Source organism: Rattus norvegicus, chromosome 16, assembly GCF_021556685.1.
Source record: "Rattus norvegicus strain SHRSP/BbbUtx chromosome 16, alternate assembly SHRSP_T2T, whole genome shotgun sequence".
NCBI classification, from domain to species: Eukaryota; Metazoa; Chordata; class Mammalia; order Rodentia; family Muridae; genus Rattus; species Rattus norvegicus.
This window is the reverse complement of record NC_141549.1, coordinates 10,914,807-10,938,828: the sequence shown is the minus strand read 5'-3', so window position 1 is coordinate 10,938,828 and position 24,022 is coordinate 10,914,807. Positions and strand designations below refer to the sequence as shown.

At 42.0% G+C, this 24,022-nt stretch overlaps 1 protein-coding gene across 2 annotated transcripts in view; it reads right to left on the bottom strand.

Moving 5' to 3' along the window:
• The window catches only part of Grid1 (glutamate ionotropic receptor delta type subunit 1), a 753,495-nt gene that overhangs the window by 44,646 nt on the left and 684,827 nt on the right, over nt 1–24,022 (bottom strand). For both annotated transcript variants that reach the window (NM_024378.3, XM_087589197.1), the window contains 1 exon segment: nt 9,139–9,334. In NM_024378.3, coding sequence (NP_077354.1) covers nt 9,139–9,334 — 196 coding nt within the window.

Here is a 24,022-nt window from a genome sequence, read left to right as displayed (position 1 = left end):
GTAAATTGCAAAATACACATTTCCATTACCTTCAAACATTCTCTGGTCATGCTCTACATGCAGAATACATAGCAGGATTACGCTTACCTTCCGTGGGGTTCATATAAATGGAATCAGAATATAAACTACATGTTTACCTTATATCACTCAATGAAGGTTCTATAAGACTGACCCACGACACTGTGGCTATCAGCACTGTAACTTTTACTTCTTTCCAGTGTTGGCCTTTAGCAAAGTATTCCATTTTAAGAGTAAATTCCAGCTGAGCAGACATTCCTAAAGTCTCACCAATGATTCAACAAGGTGAATTTGATTGCTCAAAGCCACAGATAAAATTACATGCACTTTATACTCACATGTAGAACTCCTAGGCAAAATCAATTCAACCTGCACTTCTTTAATGAATGAATAAGGGAATAAATGAATAAATGAATGAGTAAAGAGAAGATACTATTCAACTTGCAAAATGGGTAAAGTGCTTTAAAGCCGATACAAAAGATATTGAAATGAAAAACTGATCACCCATTGTGAGTGGCTCAGGAAGGAGGGTGTTGAGAGACTCCCACTCCATACTAACTTGGAAGCAAATAAAAGACATAATTTAGGTCCTAAACCATGCAACTGCTGTGTTATTGCTTTCTACTGCAGAGAGATGCCTGCATCTTGACATCCATTTTTCTGAGGAGGTCAAACTACCTTCCCTATTATCTATCGTGGTCTTTGAATCAAACATCCCAGAGCACAAGGAAGGGGCCTCTCCTGGCAACTTTTCTCTCTTCTTAGTAGGGACTCCCGTTATGCCACAGGACCAAGATGCTGCCAAATACATAGCCACCCCCATCACCTAGCTCATGCCAAATGTCAGTGCTATGGAGTTCTAAAGCTTCTAATGATTCAGCGGAAGACTGCAGTCCTTCCAGGGATTACCTCTCCTATCCCCCATAGACTTCATGCCTGACACTCAGCTGGGGTACACACAGTGAGAGCAGCCCTTGCCATAGAGCAAAAAGGAAGAGGGGGTTGCTGATAGGTGGTACCCAAACAAACATTAGGTAGTGAAAGATTAAATAAGATACATGCGTTATATCCTCCTTGCATTAGTTCTCTTAGTTTGTGACCTCAGTGATATACCCAAAGAGGTAAAAATACTTTATTTGAAGATGGTAGCCTCAAAAGCTACTTATCTCTGAAAAATTACTGTCTCCAGCCACCAGGTCTGAGACAAGCTACTCGTCTATTTATTCAAAGGGTTCAATGAGCTGTAAAGATTGACATTTAAACTATTAACACTATATTTCTGTTTGACAATGTTATTAAATATTAGGTCTGATTTATGGAAAACCATAACCATTTGGCAGTCCAGATGAGTGTGGCCCTGTACAGACATTGGGCTATGTTGGATGTTACTTGTTGGGGGTTGATTGAACTCAAGAAAAAATATTTCCACCAGCAATGCTGAAGTCTGACTTCATGTGACATAGTTATTATCATATAAATTTGAACCACTTGCAAGCTCAATTCTGTTATCTTGGAATTTTCCAATTGATAAGTTTAATAGTTTGGGAGTCACAAATAAAATAACACATCTAAATAATCTTTGCTGTGACACATGGAAGGATGGATAAATTTCAAAATGGCAGCCAGGCATATAGCTTGTTATGATAGTATGCAAGTAGGAAGGAAAGAAAATTATGTGCATATGTGAAGGGCAAACACAGTGGGGGATTGAAATGGTAGGGCCAGCCTGTAGGAACCAGCAACACTGGCTTCCTGTTAGCTCCACTATTGTCTGTGTAACATTGGGCACTCACCCTTTCTTAGGAGACAATTAGATTATTTAGAATGTAACAATAGTGTCTGTAAAGCATCTCTGGTTCTCAGAGGGTGTGCAATGGATTTTAAGGTCAGACTGTACTAGGCTAGCACAAAATTTGGGTTCTAGTTCAGTGATGGAGATGTTCTTAGGCCACCTGAGATGGACCAGAAAGAACAAGAAAGACAGAGACCACATACTAGTTGGGGCGGAGATAAGACAAAGAGCTACTAGACGTGCCCAAGAGACCCTAGATAGTACAAAGATTGATGAGGAGCTATGGAATGTGACTGTAATGTTGGAGAGCTAAACCATGAACTATTCAAATGGCCTATGAGTTATTACGTGATACAGGGATGTGCTGGGCAGTTCTATGTCAATTTGAAACAAGCTAAAGTTATCTAAGAGGAAGGAACCACAATTCTAAAAAAACACTTCTATAAGATAGGACCATATCCAAGCCAATAGGGCATATTCTTAATTAGCGATTGATGGGAGAGAGCCTAGCCCACTGTGTATGGTTCCATTCTGGACTGGTGGTCCTGAGTTCTACAAGAAAGTAGGCTGATATCAACCAAAGAGTACACATGGAGAGACCCATGGCTCCAGCCACATATGCAGCAGAGGATGGCTTTGTCTGACATCAATGTCATGAGAGGCCTTCCTGTGAAGACTTGATGCCCCAGTTTCAGGGAATGCCACAGCGGGGAGGCGGGATTGGGTGGGTGGGTGAGGGAGCACCCTCATTAGAATCAGGGGTAGGGAGGATAGGATAGTAGGTTTCTGGAGGGAAAAACCAGAAAGGGAATAACATTTGACATGTAAATAAATAGAATATCCAATAAAAAAAGAAAAAAGTAGGCTGAGCAAGCCATGGGAAGCAAGCTTGTATGTAGTGCCCCTAAATGGCTTCTGCATCAGTTCCTGCCTTCAGGTTCCTTCCCTGTTTGAGTTTCTATCCTGGCTTCCTTCAGAAGCAGGGAAGTGTAAGCCAAATAAACCTTTCCCTCTCCAAGTTAATGTTGGTCCTGGTGTTTCATTGCAGCAATAGAAGCCCTTAAGACAAGGTTTAAAACATGAGCTACTGTGTAACGAGTAGAGAGTGAACTACTGAATGGATCTATGAGCTCCTAGGTGGCACAACACCAGCTAATGAGCTACTTGAGAAACTTAGGAGCATAACACAGTGCATAGATAGATTGAAGCGCTTAAGAGGTCCCTGTGAACTTCTAGACGATGCACAACTCTAGGCGATGGATAACTAGCAATGCCTATGAGCAGATGGATGATCCACAGCTCTGCTATAAGCCAATTGCCATTTCTCTGCCAAACTGATATATAACTATTAGTTTAAGCTTTATAAGCCATGTGGTCTCTACCAACTCTGCTGGATTATTAGGAAAAAAGATAGAACGAAATGTTTACGAATGGGTGATATTTTTTAGTTAAATTGTATTTTCAAAAATATATTTGAATTATAACCATGTGGCAGAGATTTGCTGATCTTTGATGGGTCTTTGTGTTAATTTTTCTTCAATTTTAATAATTTCATATAGGTTTACAATGAAACATGATCACAATCAGCTACTTTTTCCACTTTCTAGCTCCCTCTTATTCTCTCTGTTTCCTCCCACTTCATATATCATTTTTTAAATAACCCACTAGGGACAACTAGAGCTGCACACCTGTGCATTCATGGAGCGTGAAAAACCTGCTAGTGGCCACACCCTCAGTAAAGAGTGACCCTCCTTCCCCTAGCAACCATCCACTGCCAACAGTTTCTTGGTGTGGGCTTGGTCTAGAGATGATCTATCCACCTACACAGGAATTTTTACCAGCTTGCTAGATCTTGCGCAGGTAACCAGAGCTGTTGAGAGGTCATGACTGTGATAGTCTTGTCATGCCTAGAACCAGCACGTCACACCACATCTTATCCTCCAGTCCTTCCATTCTTCTCACCACCCCTTCGGTGCTCTTCCCTTCACCTTGGTGCTGGTGCGGGGTTTATGAACGAATGGAGTGGGTTGAATGCTGAATGCAGAAGGGCCTTTATGCAGAGAGAAATGGGTAACTATGGGGGAAATTAGGAAGTGAAAGGCAAGTATCACTCAAAGGAAGGATGTCCAAAAAGCTATAGAGAGGGTTGCTCTCATGCATCCCAAATAAAAAATGATGATTATGATGATAATGATGATGAAAAGAGAAAGAAGAAGGACAAGGAGGTGGAGGAGGAGGAGTTGTTAATGGATAGTAGACGACACATGAAGAGGGAAGATTAATGAGGGCCAGAGTGTTGAGCAAGAATGGCAAGGGAGGCTGGGTATGAAAGAGAGATTAACCAAAACTAAGGCTGCATGAAAGACCCTTAAGGAAAGCAACTAGTTAGTGAGATAATTTCAGAATGCAACCTAAATGAAGTGTGGGTAATGTTGACCAGTCTTCCTTTGGTTTGATAAGTTTATGTGGTTGAGAAGAGTGAAGGCAGTCCCTCCCACCTCTACCTGCCATGCATCCTTCATGACAGAAGGATTCCTCCCGAGAGAAGGTTATCAAGACGTAGGTCTACAAATAAACTTGGCCATGTCTTCCTGCTTTTTCCATCGGAGAACCTAAGGAGAGTACCTGCTAATGGAGAGCAGGAACCGTGGACTTATTCCTCTGCCTCTGCTCCTACAGACAGCAAACAGTGACTCATGCAATGCAGTATTTATTGAGACATCCCAGCTGCCTGGCAGATTTCTACAAAAGCATGTACTGTACTCTCTTCGTAAATAAACATTTCTTCTCTTTCCCGATTGCTCCCACTGTCTTCTGCATGACCCAGGAAGGTCTGTGCTCTTCTTTGCCTGCGTAGTACTGAGTATGAAGCAGTAGACTCAGCTTTGGAGCAATCATGACAGGATTTTTTTCTAGTTCTGCTACCATAAAAAGGGATTGCTTCTCGCTAAGCAATATCCCACCCAAGTTGGTTTCAGGTCATTAAAAGCTGTAGTACTTCCCAATAAAAAATAATAGCACTTCTCCGACGTTGCCCGGGCACTAAGCTCCTTGACTTTAGTGGCAATTAGACATTGCTCCACTATTGCACGCTGTCTGGAAATGGAGCTGGAATCACCAAAGAGCAACTGGAAATTAGAAACGTGATGGCCCCTCTGTGGCTAAAGGAGGCTCCAGAAGAAGTCCCTTAGCGAGCATCTCTTAGCCTCTGCAGGGCTCAGTAGCAAGCAGTCTCTGAGTGGTGTTGAGAGAGCTGCTCTTATTCAGATGTTAGGCTGTAACCCATATCTTCCTATTTGTCAATTTTCCCTTACAGTGTTTAGATTTAGGGCATGGTCTTCAATTAGGGCACAGCCACATAAAGTCTACTCTGCTGTAGTCTAGTGACCCATAAGGTTACCAAATATGTAATCTTCATGCCGGGAAGGAAAGTTTCACAGGGGCAGAGAGAAAGCTTTTCCATTCAGACCTTGTATATGGACAAATGAAGAGAAAGGATATGGTAGGGAATCTGAGATCATTTTCCAATAAAAAAGAAAAAAATAGCATTCTTCATTTTCCAGCATTACTATAAACTCACTTTTATGACACTGGTTATAAAAGCCTGAATGTCTGGGTAGTGCTAGCAGACAATTTCCCCCTTGGAGATTCAAATGTAAGAGGGGGTGTTGTGACCCTGAAGTCATCTGGGGGTTTATAACATGATGTCATAAATGTAATATGGATCAAAGAGGCTGAGGTTCCGTATCACAAAGCAATGACCTCTGATAAGGATCCTTTGTTTTCATCCTTCATGGTTTGCTGTTACTTTATACTGATTTACTCACCTGCAAGACAGCAAATGGGTTGACTCAGGGAGAGGATCTCCCCAGTGACCCCATCTCTAGATTTGCCACCTGCCAGAGGCTTTTAGTAAAATGTGTTGACTTTGTCTCTACAAAAGCAGGCCTAAGGACTTAGAAGGAAAGAGCTGGCATAGCTAGGGAGTCAGACGGCCTGCTTTGTTGTACATTCATTTATTTGGAAAATAGATGGGTACAGAGAATTATATTAGTCATAGACCTTGATTTAGGATGCCTATTCATGTTATTTTTTTTTGCAATTGAGTCATTTACTACTTATTATTGTGTGATATGAGAATAAAACCAATAAAACCACTGTGTATCCAAAGCTAACAGTGACTTACTTCATCAATAACTAACAGCTTCTCTCCTTCTCCTGCTCATGCTTCCCATATGACAATTACCATGGTGACTCTTGTATTTTATCATTACACTGGATGTGTATCTGAGAGAGCTTTATACATTTTTTAAAGGGGATGATGGTACAAGTTATTTTCTATTAGCTGACCCATATGAAATCAAGTGTAATGCATTTTCATTCAATATTATTCTGCCAAGATCCATCCATACCATTCAGAGCAGCTGTATCTCATCCATTTTATTAAAGATGTTTTTCTCCATGTTAGAGGCTGTTTGGGTTGTGTCCAGGGGTTGGGCTCTCTATGCAATGCTACCATGGCCTCCCTGTTTCCAGGAGTTCATGTGGACCTTATTTAGGGTGGATACACAGGAGTGGGATTGCTAAGCCATAGAGTACATGACGTCTCATTCTCTAACAGAATGGCAAAGCCTTTTCCAAAGGGCTTGTATTGAGTGCATTCCCACCAGCAATTAAGCACCTGTTTCTGTGTATCCTCTTTACCATCTCTCGTCTTGCGCCAGGCTAATTGGTGTAAAATGATATATCTTTATGCTCTCAATTTGCATTTCATAAAACACTAATGACTTTAAGCATCTCTTCCTGTGATCATTGGCCATATGTGTTGCCTCTCTGTGAAAGGCCTGTGCAAGACTTTTGCCCATTTTTCACTAAGCTGATTGAGCTTTCTCCTTTTTGATTTGCAGGAGCCTCTCATATATTCTTGGGGCTCATCATCTATGACTACGTGACTTGTAACCATTCCCTCCTTAAAGTGTCTCCTGATAAGTAGCTTTCTTTTCTTTCCTAAGAGTTGCTGCATGTAGTGTTATTTCAATCAGGTTTTGCAGATACTCTATGGATGGAGAACTTTCTTTCTGCCTCTCTCACTGTTTCTCTTTCTCTCTTTGTCTCTGTCTCTGTTTCTGTCTCTCCTCTCCTTCTCTCTCCCTCCCTCCCTCTCCTCTTCTCTTTTTCCCTCTCTGAGAGACAGAGAAGGCCACAAAAAGGAACTCCAAGGCCTTCACCCAGGCCTCACACTCACACTCAGTTAGCCAATATTTTGTTCATTATCTCCAAATGAAGACATCTGCCTCCACAAGACTGGCAGCCAGGGATGTTAGAGAGCCCAGAAGCTTAACTTGGATAGACTGTCTAATTTAGTGCACAAAACTCAAGAAGTCCTAATGTTGTAGGCATGAGAATGGCACAGTTATGTGACATTTTATTATTCTAGTTAAATATAGAGACTTAAAGATTCTATCACATATATATATATATATATATATATATATATTTTATAGACTCTTAAATTTCTGAGGACACCCACACACAGGAGTTACTTAGATCTCTCTGGACTCTGAGACAGGGAAAATAAGAAAACAGGAAAGATGCTCCATGCATATCGTTGGTGAGTCTTAGAACTGAGATCCATACACACATGGATCACACAGATCTGCTTTTCAGCCTCACAAGAGGGCAAAGGAAAACCATGTGGTGAACATTTCCTTGCATATAGCTGTGCAAGAATACATTCCCAGTTATGACCCACCACACACTGAGGCCATGGAACGAAGAATGCGCTCTGCCAGGATACACCAAGCTTCCTACCCAGACTTGAGGCCTATCCTCTTGGATGTTCTGGTCTTCTCATGGATAGAACTAGAAGGTTTAAGGAGGGAACTCCTAATGGAGAGCCAGGAGTGTTACTGGGTGGCCCCAGAAATTTACCCGAGTCAAGCTCACATCCATGGCACTGTGCAGAAAGGCCTGACAGTTATTGAAAGACCAAGGAGGGGATTAAGTGAGTTTACGTATTTGGTGGGGATGGGATTCTACCGTGTTTCTCTGGGGCCACTCAGAGCTTTTATATCCCTCATCAGTGACTTTAGGGATAGTAGTTGTCACATGATAGGATATTTGGACAGAAGGATGCCAGCAGCAATCGTGGCAGTCACAAGACACCTGCCTTTATCCCACTTCCTTTCTCCCCATCAAGTTTTAAGAGCCACAGAACAGCACATGGCAACGAATGCCAGCCCTTAGTGACAAGGACTCAGAGTCTAACCATAAGCTAGACTCTGTGCTTCTGAAACTCGTCTGGTTGATCTAGCAATGCTCAATGCACATCATTGTAGGAAACCAGGCTGAATAAAGGAGCAATGTTTGACAACCGCTGGTAACTGCCCTGTTTAGATTTTAGCATTGTCTTAACTCATCCTAGTGTGACCTGAGAAGAGAGAACCTCACTTGAGAAATTGCCTCCAACAATTGTCCTGTGCCATGTCTGTGAGGACAATTTTCTTGATTGGTAATTTAAATAGAAGGTTCCAGACCACTATGAATGGTGCTACTCCTGGGAAGGTGGACCTGAGTTATATTTAAAAAGCTGACTAAGCTTGAGCCATGAACAGTAACACAGCAAACACCATTTCTCCATGGTTTCCACTTTAATTCCCGCCTCTGATCTCTGTCCAACTGCCCTCAAAGTTGGACTGTAAACTGGAATATTGATATGAAAAAATAACCACTCCTTTCCAAGTCACTTTTAGTCATGGTATTTATCATAACAGAAAGGCAAACAGAAAGAGAGCATCGGGGACCTCCAGCTCTGGAGTCTTCCTTCTCTAGTATAGGCTCCACCCCAGAACCACCTTTCTTCCCAGATCCACAAAACACATCTCTTCTCCATAGCACACCCCAAAGATGGTCTCAGATCATCTTTGGCCCACACGTGGTCTTCCCTATACTAGTATCCTGATCAACTCACCATGAGTACATCTGACCCAAAGATGCTCTGCCTGTTCCCTTGGTGTTATGTTTTCACCCAGTGCTCTCACCTGTAAGGGTAGGGCCACTATACCACAAGACCAACAGCTTATATGGAGATCGGCTCAAGGTTCTGTTTTAACCTGTCTCCCCTGATCAACTTTCCCAAGGAAACTTAGAAGGTATTTACTGATAGCCCTTCTGTTTCTACAGGCAGAAGTGGGCATCGACTTGCAGAGTACTGGAGTAGCTTTTCTACAGGCACATGCTTCAGAGAAGATATCTATGGTCTAAAGGATGATCCAATCCATCCAGGTCCTTATCTCAGCACCTGTACCCACATACCAACTCTTGCCTACCTTCCTGATACCTTCTGAAGGATTGGACACACAGTTGTCAGCCCCTCCATTCTTGCTTATGGTCCGCCAGAGCTCAGCAAAAGTGCTATCCTGCTCCAGGGGATTGGTCCCCTTGGCTCTGAAGTACTCATAGACAGCAGAGTCCCGGACAGTGCCATAAGACATCTCCAGTTGCTTGGACAGGTCCTGAAATGTTCTGAAAGGCAGAAAAGCAATAAAATTAAATGTTAGCGATTGCTGCATACTACACATTATAAGGATAAAATGGGCTGCGAGTTGCCCCGGAGTTCCAGGCTCTGTACTAACCCATTATCCACATTCCTCACCGTCAATGTTTAAATGTATCAATCCCTTAGCCTGGAGACAGACCTCCATATGTCACAGATTTCCTCAATAGGAAACATCTTTGAGCTCTGTGTTGAGCTCAAAGCATAAACCAATAAGTAAGAAATGATTTCTGCCATTAGAAAGCTTGGAGTCCAGCAACAAAAATATGAATCAAGGCAGGAAATCTCATAATATAACAGAGTCAGGGCAACACGGAATAACAATTATTGACAGCTTCTGCCCTGAGCATCCCAACAATGAGCAGGTAAGATGGCTGATGAAGATGGGGTTAACTATGATGCTGACTCAATTAAGAGGTATCCCTCCAAAAGGTGCCGATATGTGGCATTCCAGCCAAGTACTGATGCCCAGTACCTAGCAACCAATTTAATCTTTTGAAAAAGTAAGGAAAACTGTGCTTTTACATGGATCTCCTGGTGGGTTTTTTTAAACATTGAAAGGTATTTAGAAGATACTGAGGATTAAGGAGCAATACTTGGGATAGCCTGGATTCATTTTTACGGAGAGAAGGAACAAGCAGCTCCAGCAAGACAGAGGTTAGAAGACCGGAGCATCTCTGGAAGCCCTCAGCAGCCTGATAACAGACAGAGAAAAGGCTGGCTTCTTTCTGGAAAGGGAAATGCATATACTTCTGACTTTCTGCTTTGCATGGTAGCAAACCGACTGTGAGCTGAAAATGCCATTACATTGAAAAGCCCTTCCTGCCCCTTCCCAACTGTAGTACATCTATATTTCTCATGTTAACTCTTGGAATGCCATGCCTGCTGTATAATGGGTCACCTTTCACCCAGGTTCACATGGTCCACTTGGAGATCCAGTCATTGCTCACCGGAGAGAATCTTTCCACACATTACTAGCCTGGGAAGAGATTCAGACTCAATACTCAACATGCAGTTTCTAGTGCTTGTTTTTTTCACACCATCGGACCATCAAAGGCTCTTCAGTTGAGCCACTGTTAAGGCAGGAACTCTCAGTAGTTAGTGTAGGAAGAATGAATCAGTACTGTACTCTTATTTGCTCCTTGAAAAACAGTACCTAGTCTGACATATGCCATATATCACTATATACCAGGCCAATTTTCAAAATTAAAAAAAAACCTCAATGGGAATCTCAGCTTTCTGCCCAGGGTCTGACAAAATCGCTCTTTCCTCATTTCTCTTCTGAAAGTCTCAGTATCTTCTCTATTAACCCACACCACTATCAGTTCCTCCCGCTGAGCCGGGCCCTAGGAAAAACCAACCCAACTGTCTTGTTTTGCTTTTGTGTTGATGTAATAAATAACATGAGCAAAAGGGAGTTGGAAAGGAATGAGTTTGTTTCATCGCATAGCTTAATGTCTAACATGTAGAGGAGTCAGGGCAGGAACCAGGATGCAAAAACTTGACGAGAAATCATGGGAGAATGCTGCTTACTAGCTTGCTCCCCCATGGATTGCCAAGTTTACATGTTTACACAACCCTGGACCATCTGCCCTAGTTGACTGAACCCTTCCATATCACTTACTAATCAAAACAATCTCCCAGTGTCTTACCTTCAAGCCCTCTGATTGGGGCATTTTCTTACTTGAATGCCTGTCTTCCCAAATCTTCCTAACTTGTGTCAAGTTGATAAAAAAAGACTGATCAGTATACCAAACAATCTTGTGAGGCTCATCTGTACAACCTCTGCCTTCTGTCCATCTACAGTGGTTTTCCCTATCCATGGTCAGCACCATTGCCAACCTGAAAGTAAAAAGTGCCACCCATTCTCATCTAAGTTACGATGTTATGCCTCTCCCCTTACCTGGAAGCCTTTTACCTCACTCATGTACCTGTGTGCTTCTGCAAATCTAACTGCAAAGCCATCCCCAGCCCAAGTCTCCCTAGGTTGTCTCCATAGCATCAAGGCTATCATCGATGCACCCTCTCACTGCTATTTCAAAGAGCACCATTCCTTAGTAAGGAAAAGTAGTGACTCTGGAGTCCAGTTGCTGCTCTCTTGTTCTTAGACCCCACTGTCACTAACAGAATGAACCTGGACAAGTTCACAAATGTCTTTATACCTCACTTCCCAAATCTTAAGATGAGGGCTAGAAGCAGAGCCTGTAGCAGTGGGTTCATACTGAAAATGAAATTAGAATTCATGCTCAAGCCAAAGAAAATTACCTGATGGGGTCAGTGGCCAAGAGCTGGGGGTCATGATTCTGAGCTAGCATTATACACATGGGTTCCCCCACCCACCAGATGTAAGAACTTGGAAGCCTGAGAGCTGAAGCCCCTTCATCCCGACTCCATGGCCCTGGGCCCAGGGCTGGAGCAGCCTGCAGAGCAGGCACACAAGGCCCAGGAGTGTATAGTTGCTCTCTTCTACTGTGGTGTTGTCTTCGATAGCATTCCCTTGTTCCTTGCTATTTGGCCAAGGAATAGAGCTCAGGATTCATTTCCACACATTGCAGATGAAAGGAAACATAAAATAACAAATTTGATGAAGAAATCTTCCTAATTATTGTTCATTATTTATACCTAATTGAAGCAAGATGTTCCTTTGCTTGAAGGGCCCCAAGGGTTGTAACTCTGCTATAAATTGTCTGCAATGAAAGGAAGCGAAATCTTCTTTTTCCTACATATTTTTTTTTAATTTTTCTCATGGTAATACAAACAAATACGAGCTTTGATGAATGGGAGGCATCAGGATGAATTACACAGTTGAGTCTAAATACTGAACTACTCTAAATTACTGCGGTTTCTACAAGTATGGAACGAATGCATAACTTCCAGGGAGCTCTGATCTCCTGTTTTATTCCCACATTTGAAATGGAGATTTCCCCTCTCCTGAGGATTTATTCATGATGGTGTTCCTGGCCAGAGGCTCAGGGAACATCATGGCTGACAAGCAGGCAGCCTGAATGTTAATGGCTCTATCTCCTTTTCTGTCCCAACAGAGCTTATTGTTCTCTCTTCCTCAAACATCACCTTCACCCTGCAAGCTTCATCATCTGACCATGGTCTGCCTACTGCCTTCTATAGCCACAGATTTCTATACAGAGATCTCTCTAATCACCGACGCGTACCTTCTCAGCAAAGAACTCCAAGATCATTTCTGCTCATCACACAATAGGTCTAAGCCTAAAAGGACTGGAAGAGGTAGGCCTGTCTAAGGACACCCTAAAACCGTATCTCCATGGGCAGTTTTCCTTTAGTCAGAGCACAACGTTTTAGAAAGGGCTCACAGGGAAAGATAATGGGGACTAAGGACAGCCAGTCAACAAGGCTGCCAAGAGAGCCTTGGTGAGCAACAAAAGACAGATGCTGAAGGAGGACAGGAACCCCATCCAAAAGAGGAAGGAAGTTTCACCAGGAGGGGACTACACTGCAGTACATACAATTTTCCTTTTCTGAAGCTACTATTTTCAGCAAGAAGTGACCACAAGCATCCAGGCACTTGCATTATAAGATAGACAGAGGGCAAACCCATTCATCTCAGCTTGGACTTCTGTCAGTCCAGTGTGTAACACGCACCTCGATAAAATAACTAAACCAGCTATTGTCTCAAATCATTCCTAGATGTCCAATAGGCCAAGAACAGCGACACCTAAGGCAAGAAATGAATAGTGAAGTTTACAACAAAACATATGTGACTAGCTGGAGAGAAAACTGAAAACAAACAAGCAAACAAGATACAAGCAAACCACACCAAAACAAAACGCAGCACTGAGCGAACAATGTGAGGGGAGTGAGATGCATAGGGGACCCCTGAACGCCCAGGAGCGGAGCCCTAAATTGGGAGCCATATGTAAGAAAGGGACTGCTAAAGAAGGATTTAGCTGACTCCTATAGCCTAGGTGGAGGCAGCTAAGCAAGAACCAATGAGTAGAACATTCTAGGAACAGAAGAAGTTAGCTATCCAGGCCATGATGGGTGAGAAAACATGGGTCGCATGGGCTGCACATTACAGAGTGATCCTAGTCATCCAACAGAGCTTTGGAAAGCTGGAGGCTCTGGATGCAATCCTGTCCCAGAAAATCCCAGTCATCTGATGGACTCCCTCAGCCTTCATGTGGGCCTCGGAGCTGGAGTCCTAGCAGCTCCCCTGGCATGAGGAAAGATGCAAATTCTTGACAGCAACCCCAGATCTAACAATTCAGAAACTCTTGGGCTGGTGCTAGGCTGCCGAGCTTTCATAGGTTTCCAAGTGGCTCTAATAAATTAGGTTCCAGAAACACTGACCAAGGCAACCCATTTAATATCTGAGGGCTTAGCCTTCGTAAGTTATCCCTGTTTCTCAGGGTTGGTGAATATTAATGATCACAAGGCACACATCCAGCTCTTCTTCATGTTCAGTGTCTGCTTTTCTGTCAGACTGTCAACAAGTAGCCCCAGTGTTTAAATCATTGTGCCCACATGGTAGAGTGGAAGGTAGTATGCTAATACAGTTTACATTAAAGACTAGAGCATTTGCTGGACCTCACAGAGGAGTTAATGGTATATCTTGAGGTCACTTAAGACTTAGCTAAATATCCTTCAGTATACACAGGCTGTTTAACTTGCCTTTAAAAGAACTAAGTAATGACCAACCTTCCTTGCCTCGGACTTCCCATGTAATCAGTTGATGTAGTCTAAACTAATACAGAGACTTCATCTCAAATTACATCCTCTTCCAGGCCTCTAATTTAGAGCAGTATGTGTGTGCGTGTGGGAGGGAAAGGGGTAAGCATTTGATGAAAACAGCTAATAGTCAAGAGCAACCTTATATAGTAATTACCCACCATACATATTTAAACTGGCATTTAGACATTGCTTGAGAACAGAATGTTTGCAGTGTTGTTTGTTAACTTGAGTCAGAGTCAGTTGGGGTCAGTCACTCAATCTCTTATAAAACTTTGTTAAAACTTTTCTCGAAAGTATCCCTCATTTCTTCCCAATGTGAGGCTGTATGTGTTGTTCAATAGATACAAAGCAATGACATTTGTTAGACACACAGGCAATAGGGACAGACAGAATCCAGACATCAGACACAGGCTACAGACAAACAGGTTACTACAAACATTAGACAATGGAAAGGACAGGGAGAAAAGTAGAGAATTTGAGCTTTGGCTTCCTTTCCTTCACAATAATCCAAGGCGGGTACTAAAATTTTCTTTACACTGACACATTTTGGAGCCTCTGAGGTTATCCTTAATGCTGTAAACCAATATTTGATAGTAGCTGGGATAGTCGCACCGCATGGAAGAAAGCATGGGCAGGAAGCATACATCAACCTTCAGGATCACATAATCAAAGCCTACCTCTTCATTTGCCCATCTATCTCTCAAGGAAAACAGCCCATACCCCAATTTATTTCTACCTCCCCACCAAGGTACAGGCAAATCCTATCATCACCTAAACTGGCACCTTATCGACACTGCCCAATTCAGATTTCTATGATACCAAACGGAATGATCTAGAACAAATCTGAACACAGATGGGATATGGAGACACCAGAACTCCAACTTGCTTTGTGATCAAAAAAGCTTCTCCTTCAAAAGGCCACTCAAGAAAAGTAGAAAGCACAGGGCAAGGGCTTGGGACAAATGGCTTCTGAGACATTGTCTTAATTGGGGTTTTATTGCTGTGAAGAGACACCATGACCAAGGCAACTGTTATAAAAAACAACCTTTAATAGGGGCTGGCTTACAGGTTCCGAGGTTCAGTCCATGATCATCAAGGCAGGAGCACGGCAGCATCCAGACAGTATGGCACTACAGTAGCTGAGAGTTCTACATGTTGATGTTAAGGACGCTAGGAGAAGACTTTTTCCAGCATATACAAGGAGGGTCTCCAAGCCCACTCCCACAGTGACACACTTCTTCCAACAAGGCCACACCTACTCCAATAAGGTCACACCTCCTAATAGTGCCACTCTTGGGGCCAAGCATATTCAAACCATCATAGACATCATGCCCTTAGCTCCTTGGCTCTTAATTAGCTGGCGAAGTGACATAGTACAAGCATGTTCACCTTGAGAATTCCAGCCCCTCTGCCTGTCTTTCTTTTGGATAACATCTAGTGTTAAAATCCTCCTACAACTAAGCCCACTCTCTTCTCTAAGTTTACATTTGAGCAGAGACCTTACATTCTATGCCTCTACTAAAACCCTCTCTTGAACTGTTTTTCTCTATCTCACATCCTGAACTACTGATCTGGAGGCTTCTCCATTGGAAATCATAGCTGACGACCACGAGTACTTCAAAGAGTCTTACAGATGGGATTTCACAAACCTCCCTCAACTCTGAGAGCAGTTTCCTCCATCTATAAACTAACCTCTTTGAAATTGAATAGTGTCCCTTCAGTCACAGCCAAGGACAGTCTCCCCAGCTGGCTCTCACCTCACTTCCTCCCCACACCTTGCCCTATAAATCAATCTTCCTACTTCTAGATACATTTTCATTAACAAAGAGATGAATGGGTTTGCAGCATGGGAAAAATCAATAATACAAAATTTGTAAACACATCTTTGCATGTTAACAGAAATATTTACATTGGCAATGGAGATAAATACAGTTGCAACATGCGGAATCAATATACAGAACATGTAAAACAGATTTTAACAACCACAGGACCGCCATAATCTAGATCAGAAGAGCTACTATTCTTATTATTCTTCCTAAAGGAAAGCAGTGGAGAACCCTACAGATAAGGAATGTGGACATACATCACTTCAGAAATAAAAGTCTCTACTACAGTGTATATATGTACCCACTATCATTCTAACACTCTCATGTTTCTGACTTATGTCTGAATCTACTCAGGGTGATACTGCGCACAGGAAGCAGCACTTCCTGGTTATCCTTCCTCTTTCTGCTTGAGGGCTTGTGTACATGCACACACACACCCTCTGTCCCTTTCTCCATTTCTCAGAATTCTCTTGTATCCTTTTCTCTGTGCCTCCTCCATGCAGTGCAAGGCTTCTCAAGGGTCCTCCTTTTACATTCAGTCAATATTCAATACCCCCTATTTTTGAGGATCTGCCAGTATGAGGCCCTGTTATAGGACTAGGGATAGAATAAGAATAACTCAGAGGTCTTAGTTTCATGACATTTAAATGTCATATTAAGACTGAAGAGAGAAAAGCACAAATAATTATGTGGTGCTGGGGTCTGGAAACAGAAACTCTATGGACACTGATGGTCCTGTGAAACTATCTTTTTGGTTGTTTGTTTGTATATTTATTTGTTTGTTTGTTTTTAGTATGCTTCTGTCTTCCCCGATACTTATAAAGTGTTGTATGTAAACACAGTTCAGATCAGAGGGCATGGTTGGCAGCCGCTGATGAAGATATCGCTGGGGAGATAGCAAAGCACAATACAGTTTATGGGAAGGATCAGAGATAATAACTATATACAGAAGCCAGACGGTGTTTTCAACAGCAGCTTTGGCATTCAGGGACATGTTTTTTTCTCTTTGCTTGCATTAGACAAAGACAAATTAGAGTGCATAAATTCATGGAAGGCTGGACCAAGACCAGCAGCCTCTTTCCTTCCAGGGAAGAGGCAGGATGGCCGCAGCCTGTCAGTTTCTCACTCCAGAGATTTCCCCTAGGCCATCTAGCAAGTCTGGAAGACAATGAGGCAAGATTCATGCAGGCTCCTCCTGTCCAAAGCCTACAGGGCACAGTTCTAAGTAGTAAGCAGAGTGGGAATCCCAGATCAGCAAAACTGTCCTGGGAATGAAGCTGGGCCACCTCAGGATGAGGTCTGATTGCCTATGACAAGCTAAAAACAAAAACAAAAACAAAAAATAAAACAAAACTGTGCTTAACACATTCTTGATATATTAAATGAAACAAATAATTTATGTTTTAAATGACATTATTTGAGTATATTATAATTATTTTATTGTCTTAGTATTTTATTATACCTAATTTATATAGCATATAGCAGTTTTGAAGAAAAGATGAAATGTAAACTTTAGCACCATTTTTTTTTTGTAAGCATCTGTATTGTGTCTTGCTGAATATCTCTCAGGTCAGAGGAGACCACTATATTGTGTGATTATTAAGAAACAAACAAACAAACAGAGCAGCTCTCTGCTCCCAGACCCGGTGAGAGAGAGACCCAACCGCCTGGTCAGGTGGGCACTCCTGAGGCTGCAGAGCAGAAGAGACCACCAACACTGCTCACCCCTGCCCACATCTCTGGCCCAAGAGGAAACTGTATAAGGCCTCTGGGCTCCCGTGGGGGAGGGCCCAGGAGCGGGAGGACCCCTGCCAGAGACACCGCCGGAACCTGAAAGAAACAGACCAGATAAACAGTTCTCTGCACCCAAATCCCATGGGAGGGAGAGCTAAACCTTCAGAGAGGCAGACAAGCCTGGGAAACCAGAAGAGAATGCTCCCTGCACACACATCTCGGACGCCAGAGGAAAAAGCCAAAGACCATCTGGAACCCTGGTGCACTGAAGCTCCCGGAAGGGGCGGCACAGGTCTTCCTGGTTGCTGCCGCTGCAGAGAGCCCCTGGGCAGCACCCCACGAGCAAACCTGAGCCTCGGGACCACAGGTAAGACCAAATTTTCTGCTGCAAGAAAGCTGCCTGGTGAACTCAAGACACAGGCCCACAGGAACAGCTGAAGACCTGTAGAGAGGAAAAACTACACACCCGAAAGCAGAACACTCTGTCCCCATAACTGACTGAAAGAGAGGAAAACAGGTCTACAGCACTCCTGACACACAGGCTTATAGGACAGTCTAGCCACTGTCAGAAATAGCAGAACAAAGTAACACTAGAGATAATCTGATGGCGAGAGGCAAGCACAGGAACCCAAGCAACAGAAACCAAGACTACATGCCATCATCGGAGCCCAATTCTCCCACCAAAACAAACATGAAATATCCAAACACACCAGAAAAGCAAGATCTAGTTTCAAAATCATATTTGATCATGATGCTGGAGGACTTCAAGAAAGACATGAACACACTTAGGGAAGCACAGGAAAACATTAATAAACAAGTAAAAGCCTACAGAGAGGAATCGCAAAAATCCCTGAAAGAATTCCAGGAAAACACAATCAAACAGTTGAAGGAATTAAAAATGGAAATAGAAGCAATCAAGAAAGAACACATGGAAACAACCCTGGATATAGAAAACCAAAAGAAGAGACAAGGAGCTGTAGATACAAGCTTCACCAACAGAATACAAGAGATGGAAGAGAGAATCTCAGGAGCAGAAGATTCCATAGAAATCATTGACTCAACTGTCAAAGATAATGTAAAGCAGAAAAAGCTACTGGTCCAAAACATACAGGAAATCCAGGACTCAATGAGAAGGTCAAACCTAAGGATAATAGATATAGAAGAGAGTGAAGACTCCCAGCTCAAAGGACCAGTAAATATCTTCAACAAAATCATAGAAGAAAACTTCCCTAACCTAAAAAAAGAGATACCCATAGACATACAAGAAGCCTACAGAACTCCAAATAGATTGGACCAGAAAAGAAACACCTCCCGTCACATAATTGTCAAAACACCAAACGCACAAAATAAAGAAAGAATATTAAAAGCAGTGAGGGAAAAAGGTCAAGTAACATATAAAGGGAGACCTATCAGAATCACACCAGACTTCTCGCCAGAAACTATGAAGGCCAGAAGATCCTGGACTGATGTTATACAGACCCTAAGAGAACACAAATGCCAGCCCAGGTTATTGTATCCAGCAAAACTCTCAATTAACATTGATGGAGAAACCAAGATATTCCATGACAAAACCAAATTTACACAATATCTTTCTACAAATCCAGCACTACAAAGGATAATAAATGGTAAAGCCCAACATAAGGAGGCAAGCTATACCCTAGAAGAAGCAAGAAACTAATCGTCTTGGCAACAAAACAAAGAGAATGAAAGCACACAAACATAACCTCACATCCAAATATGAATATAACGGGAAGCAATAATCACTATTCCTTAATATCTCTCAATATCAATGGCCTCAACTCCCCAATAAAAAGACATAGATTAACAAACTGGATACGCAACGAGGACCCTGCTTTCTGCTGCCTACAGGAAACACACCTCAGAGACAAAGACAGACACTACCTCAGAGTGAAAGGCTGGAAAACAACTTTCCAAGCAAATGGTCAGAAGAAGCAAGCTGGAGTAGCCATTCTAATATCAAATAAAATCAATTTCCAACTAAAAGTCATCAAAAAAGATAAGGAAGGACACTTCATATTCATCAAAGGAAAAATCAACCAAGATGAACTCTCAATCGTAAATATCTATGCCCCAAATACAAGGGCACCTACATACGTAAAAGAAACCTTACTAAAGCTCAAAACACACATTGCACCTCACACAATAATAGTGGGAGATTTCAACACCCCACTCTCATCAATGGACAGATCATGGAAACAGAAATTAAACAGTGATGTAGACAGACTAAGAGAAGTCATGAGCCAAATGGACTTAACGGATATTTATAGAACATTCTATCCTAAAGCAAAAGGATATACCTTCTTCTCAGCTCCTCATGGTACTTTCTCCAAAATTGACCATATAATTGGTCAAAAAACGGGCCTCAACAGGTACAGAAAGATAGAAATAATCCCATGCGTGCTATCGGACCACCACGGCCTAAAACTGGTCTTCAATAACAATAAGGGAAGAATGCCCACATATACGTGGAAATTGAACAATGCTCTACTCAATGATAACCTGGTCAAGGAAGAAATAAAGAAAGAAATTAAAAACTTTTTAGAATTTAATGAAAATGAAGATACAACATACTCAAACTTATGGGACACAATGAAAGCTGTGCTAAGAGGAAAACTCATAGCGCTGAGTGCCTGCAGAAAGAAACAGGAAAGAGCATATGTGAGCAGCTTGACAGCACACCTAAAAGCTCTAGAACAAAAAGAAGCAAATACACCCAGGAGGAGTAGAAGGCAGGAAATAATCAAACTCAGAGCTGAAATCAACCAAGTAGAAACAAAAAGGGCCATAGAAAGAATCAACAGAACCAAAAGTTGGTTCTTTGAGAAAAATCAACAAGATAGATAAACCCTTAGCCAGACTAACGAGAGGACACAGAGAGTGTGTCCAAATTAACAAAATCAGAAATGAAAAGGGAGACATAACTACAGATTCGGAGGAAATTCAAAAAAATCATCAGATCTTACTATAAAAACCTATATTCAACAAAATTTGAAAATCTTCAGGAAATGGACAATTTCCTAGACAGATACCAGGTATCGAAGTTAAATCAGGAACAGATAAACCAGTTAAACAACCCCATAACTCCTAAGGAAATAGAAGCAGTCATTAAAGATCTCCCAACCAAAAAGTGCCCAGGTTCAGACGGGTTTAGTGCAGAATTCTATCAAACCTTCATAGAAGACCTCATACCAATATTATCCAAACTATTCCACAAAATTGAAACAGATGGAGCACTACCGAATTCCTTCTACGAAGCCACAATTACTCTTATACCTAAACCACACAAAGACACAACAAAGAAAGAGAACTTCAGACCAATTTCCCTTATGAATATCGACGCAAAAATACTCAATAAAATTCTGGCAAACCGAATTCAAGAGCACATCAAAACAATCATCCACCATGATCAAGTAGGCTTCATCCCAGGCATGCAGGGATGGTTTAATATACGGAAAACCATCAACGTGATCCATTATATAAACAAACTGAAAGAACAGAACCACATGATCATTTCATTAGATGCTGAGAAAGCATTTGACAAAATTCAACACCCCTTCATGATAAAAGTCCTGGAAAGAATAGGAATTCAAGGCCCATACCTAAACATAGTAAAAGCCATATACAGCAAACCAGTTGCTAACATTAAACTAAATGGAGAGAAACTTGAAGCAATCCCACTAAAATCAGGGACTAGACAAGGCTGCCCACTCTCTCCCTACTTATTCAATATAGTTCTTGAAGTTCTAGCCAGAGCAATCAGACAACAAAAGGAGATCAAAGGGATACAGATTGGAAAAGAAGAGGTCAAAATATCACTATTTGCAGATGACATGATAGTATATTTAAGTGATCCTAAAAGTTCCACCAGAGAACTACTAAAGCTGATAAACAACTTCAGCAAAGTGGCTGGGTATAAAATTAACTCAAATAAATCAGTTGCCTTCCTCTATACAAAAGAGAAACAAGCCGAGAAAGAAATTAGGGAAATGACACCCTTCATAATAGACCCAAATAATATAAAGTACCTCGGTGTGACTTTAACCAAGCAAGTAAAAGATCTGTACAATAAGAACTTCAAGACACTGAGGAAAGAAATTGAAGAAGACCTCAGAAGATGGAAAGATCTCCCATGCTCATGGATTGGCAGGATTAATATAGTAAAAATGGCCATTTTACCAAAAGCAATCTACAGATTCAATGCAATCCCCATCAAAATACCAATCCAATTCTTCAAAGAGTTAGACAGAACAATTTGCAAATTCATCTGGAATAACAAAAAACCCAGGATAGCTAAAGCTATCCTCAACAATAAAAGGACTTCAGGGGGAATCACTATCCCTGAACTCAAGCAGTATTACAGAGCAATAGTGATAAAAACTGCATGGTATTGGTACAGAGACAGACAGATAGACCAATGGAATAGAATTGAAGACCCAGAAATGAACCCACACACCTATGGTCACTTGATTTTTTGACAAAGGAGCCAAAACCATCCAATGGAAAAAAGATAGCATTTTCAGCAAATGGTGCTGGTTCAACTGAAGGGCAACATGTAGAAGAATGCAGATCGATCCATGCCTATCACCCTGTACAAAGCTTAAGTCCAAGTGGATCAAGGACCTCCACATCAAACCAGACACACTCAAACTAATAGAAGAAAAACTAGGGCAGCATCTGGAACACATGGGCACTGGAAAAAATTTCCTGAACAAAACACCAATGGCTTATGCTCTAAGATCAAGAATCGACAAATGGGATCTCATAAAACTGCAAAGCTTCTGTAAGGCAAAGGACACTGTGGTTAGGACAAAACGGCAACCAACAGATTGGGAAAAGATCTTTACCAATCCTACAACAGATAGAGGCCTTATATCCAAAATATACAAAGAACTCAAGAAGTTAGACCGCAGGGAAACAAATAACCCTATTAAAAAATGGGGTTCAGAGCTAAACAAAGAATTCACAGCTGAGGAATGCCGAATGGCTGAGAAACACCTAAAGAAATGTTCAACATCTTTAGTCATAAGGGAAATGCAAATCAAAACAACCCTGAGATTTCACCTCACACCAGTGCGATTGGCTAAGATCAAAAACTCAGGTGACAGCAGATGCTGGCGAGGATGTGGAGAAAGAGGAACACTCCTCCATTGTTGGTGGGATTGCAGACTGGTAAAACCATTCTGGAAATCAGTCTGGAGGTTCCTCAGAAAATTGGACATTGAACTGCCTGATGATCCAGCTATACCTCTTTTGGGCATATACCCAAAAGATGCCTCAACATATAAAAGAGACACGTGCTCCACTATGTTCATCGCAGCCTTATTTATAATAGCCAGAAGCTGGAAAGAACCCAGATGCCCTTCAACAGAGGAATGGATACAGAAAATGTGGTACATCTACACAATGGAATATTACTCAGCTATCAAAAACAACGAGTTTATGAAATTCGTAGGCAAATGGTTGGAACTGGAAAATATCATCCTGAGTGAGCTAACCCAATCACAGAAAGACATACATGGTATGCACTCATTGATAAGTGGCTATTAGCCCAAATGCTTGAATTACCCTAGATCCCTAGAACAAACGAAACTCAAGACGGATGATCAAAATGTGAATGCTTCACTCCTTCTTTAAATGAGGAAAAAGAATACCCTTGGCAGGGAAGGGAGAGGCAAAGATTAAAACAGAGACTGAAGGAACACCCATTCAGAGCCTGCCCCACATGTGGCCCATACATATACTGCCACCCAATTAGACAAGATGGATGAAGCAAAGAAGTGCAGACCAACAGGAGCCGGATGTAGATCGCTCCTGAGAAACACAGCCAGAATACAGCAAATACAGAGGCGAATGCCAGCAGCAAACCACTGAACTGAGAATAGGACCCCCGTTGAAGGAATCAGAGAAAGAACTGGAAGAGCTTGAAGGGGCTCGAGACCCCAAAAGTACAACAATGCCAAGCAACCAGAGCTTCCAGGGACTAAGCCACTACCTAAAGACTATACATGGACTGACCCTGGACTCTGACCCCATAGGTAGCAATGAATATCCTAGTAAGAGCACCAGTGGAAGGGGAAGCCCTGGGTCCTGCTAAGACTGAACCCCCAGTGAACTAGTCTATGGGGGGAGGGCGGCAATGGGGGGAGGGTTGGGAAGGGAACACCCATAAGGAAGGGGAGGGGGAGGGGGATGTTTGCCCGGAAACCGGGAAAGGGAATAACACTCGAAATGTGTATAAGAAATACTCAAGTTAATAAAAAAAAAAAAAAACAAACAAACAAACAAACCAAAGCAAAAAAAAAAAAAAACCTTTACCAAAAAAATCATTAGTAAACACAAAAACAAAAAAGAGATCAACAGAAACCTCTT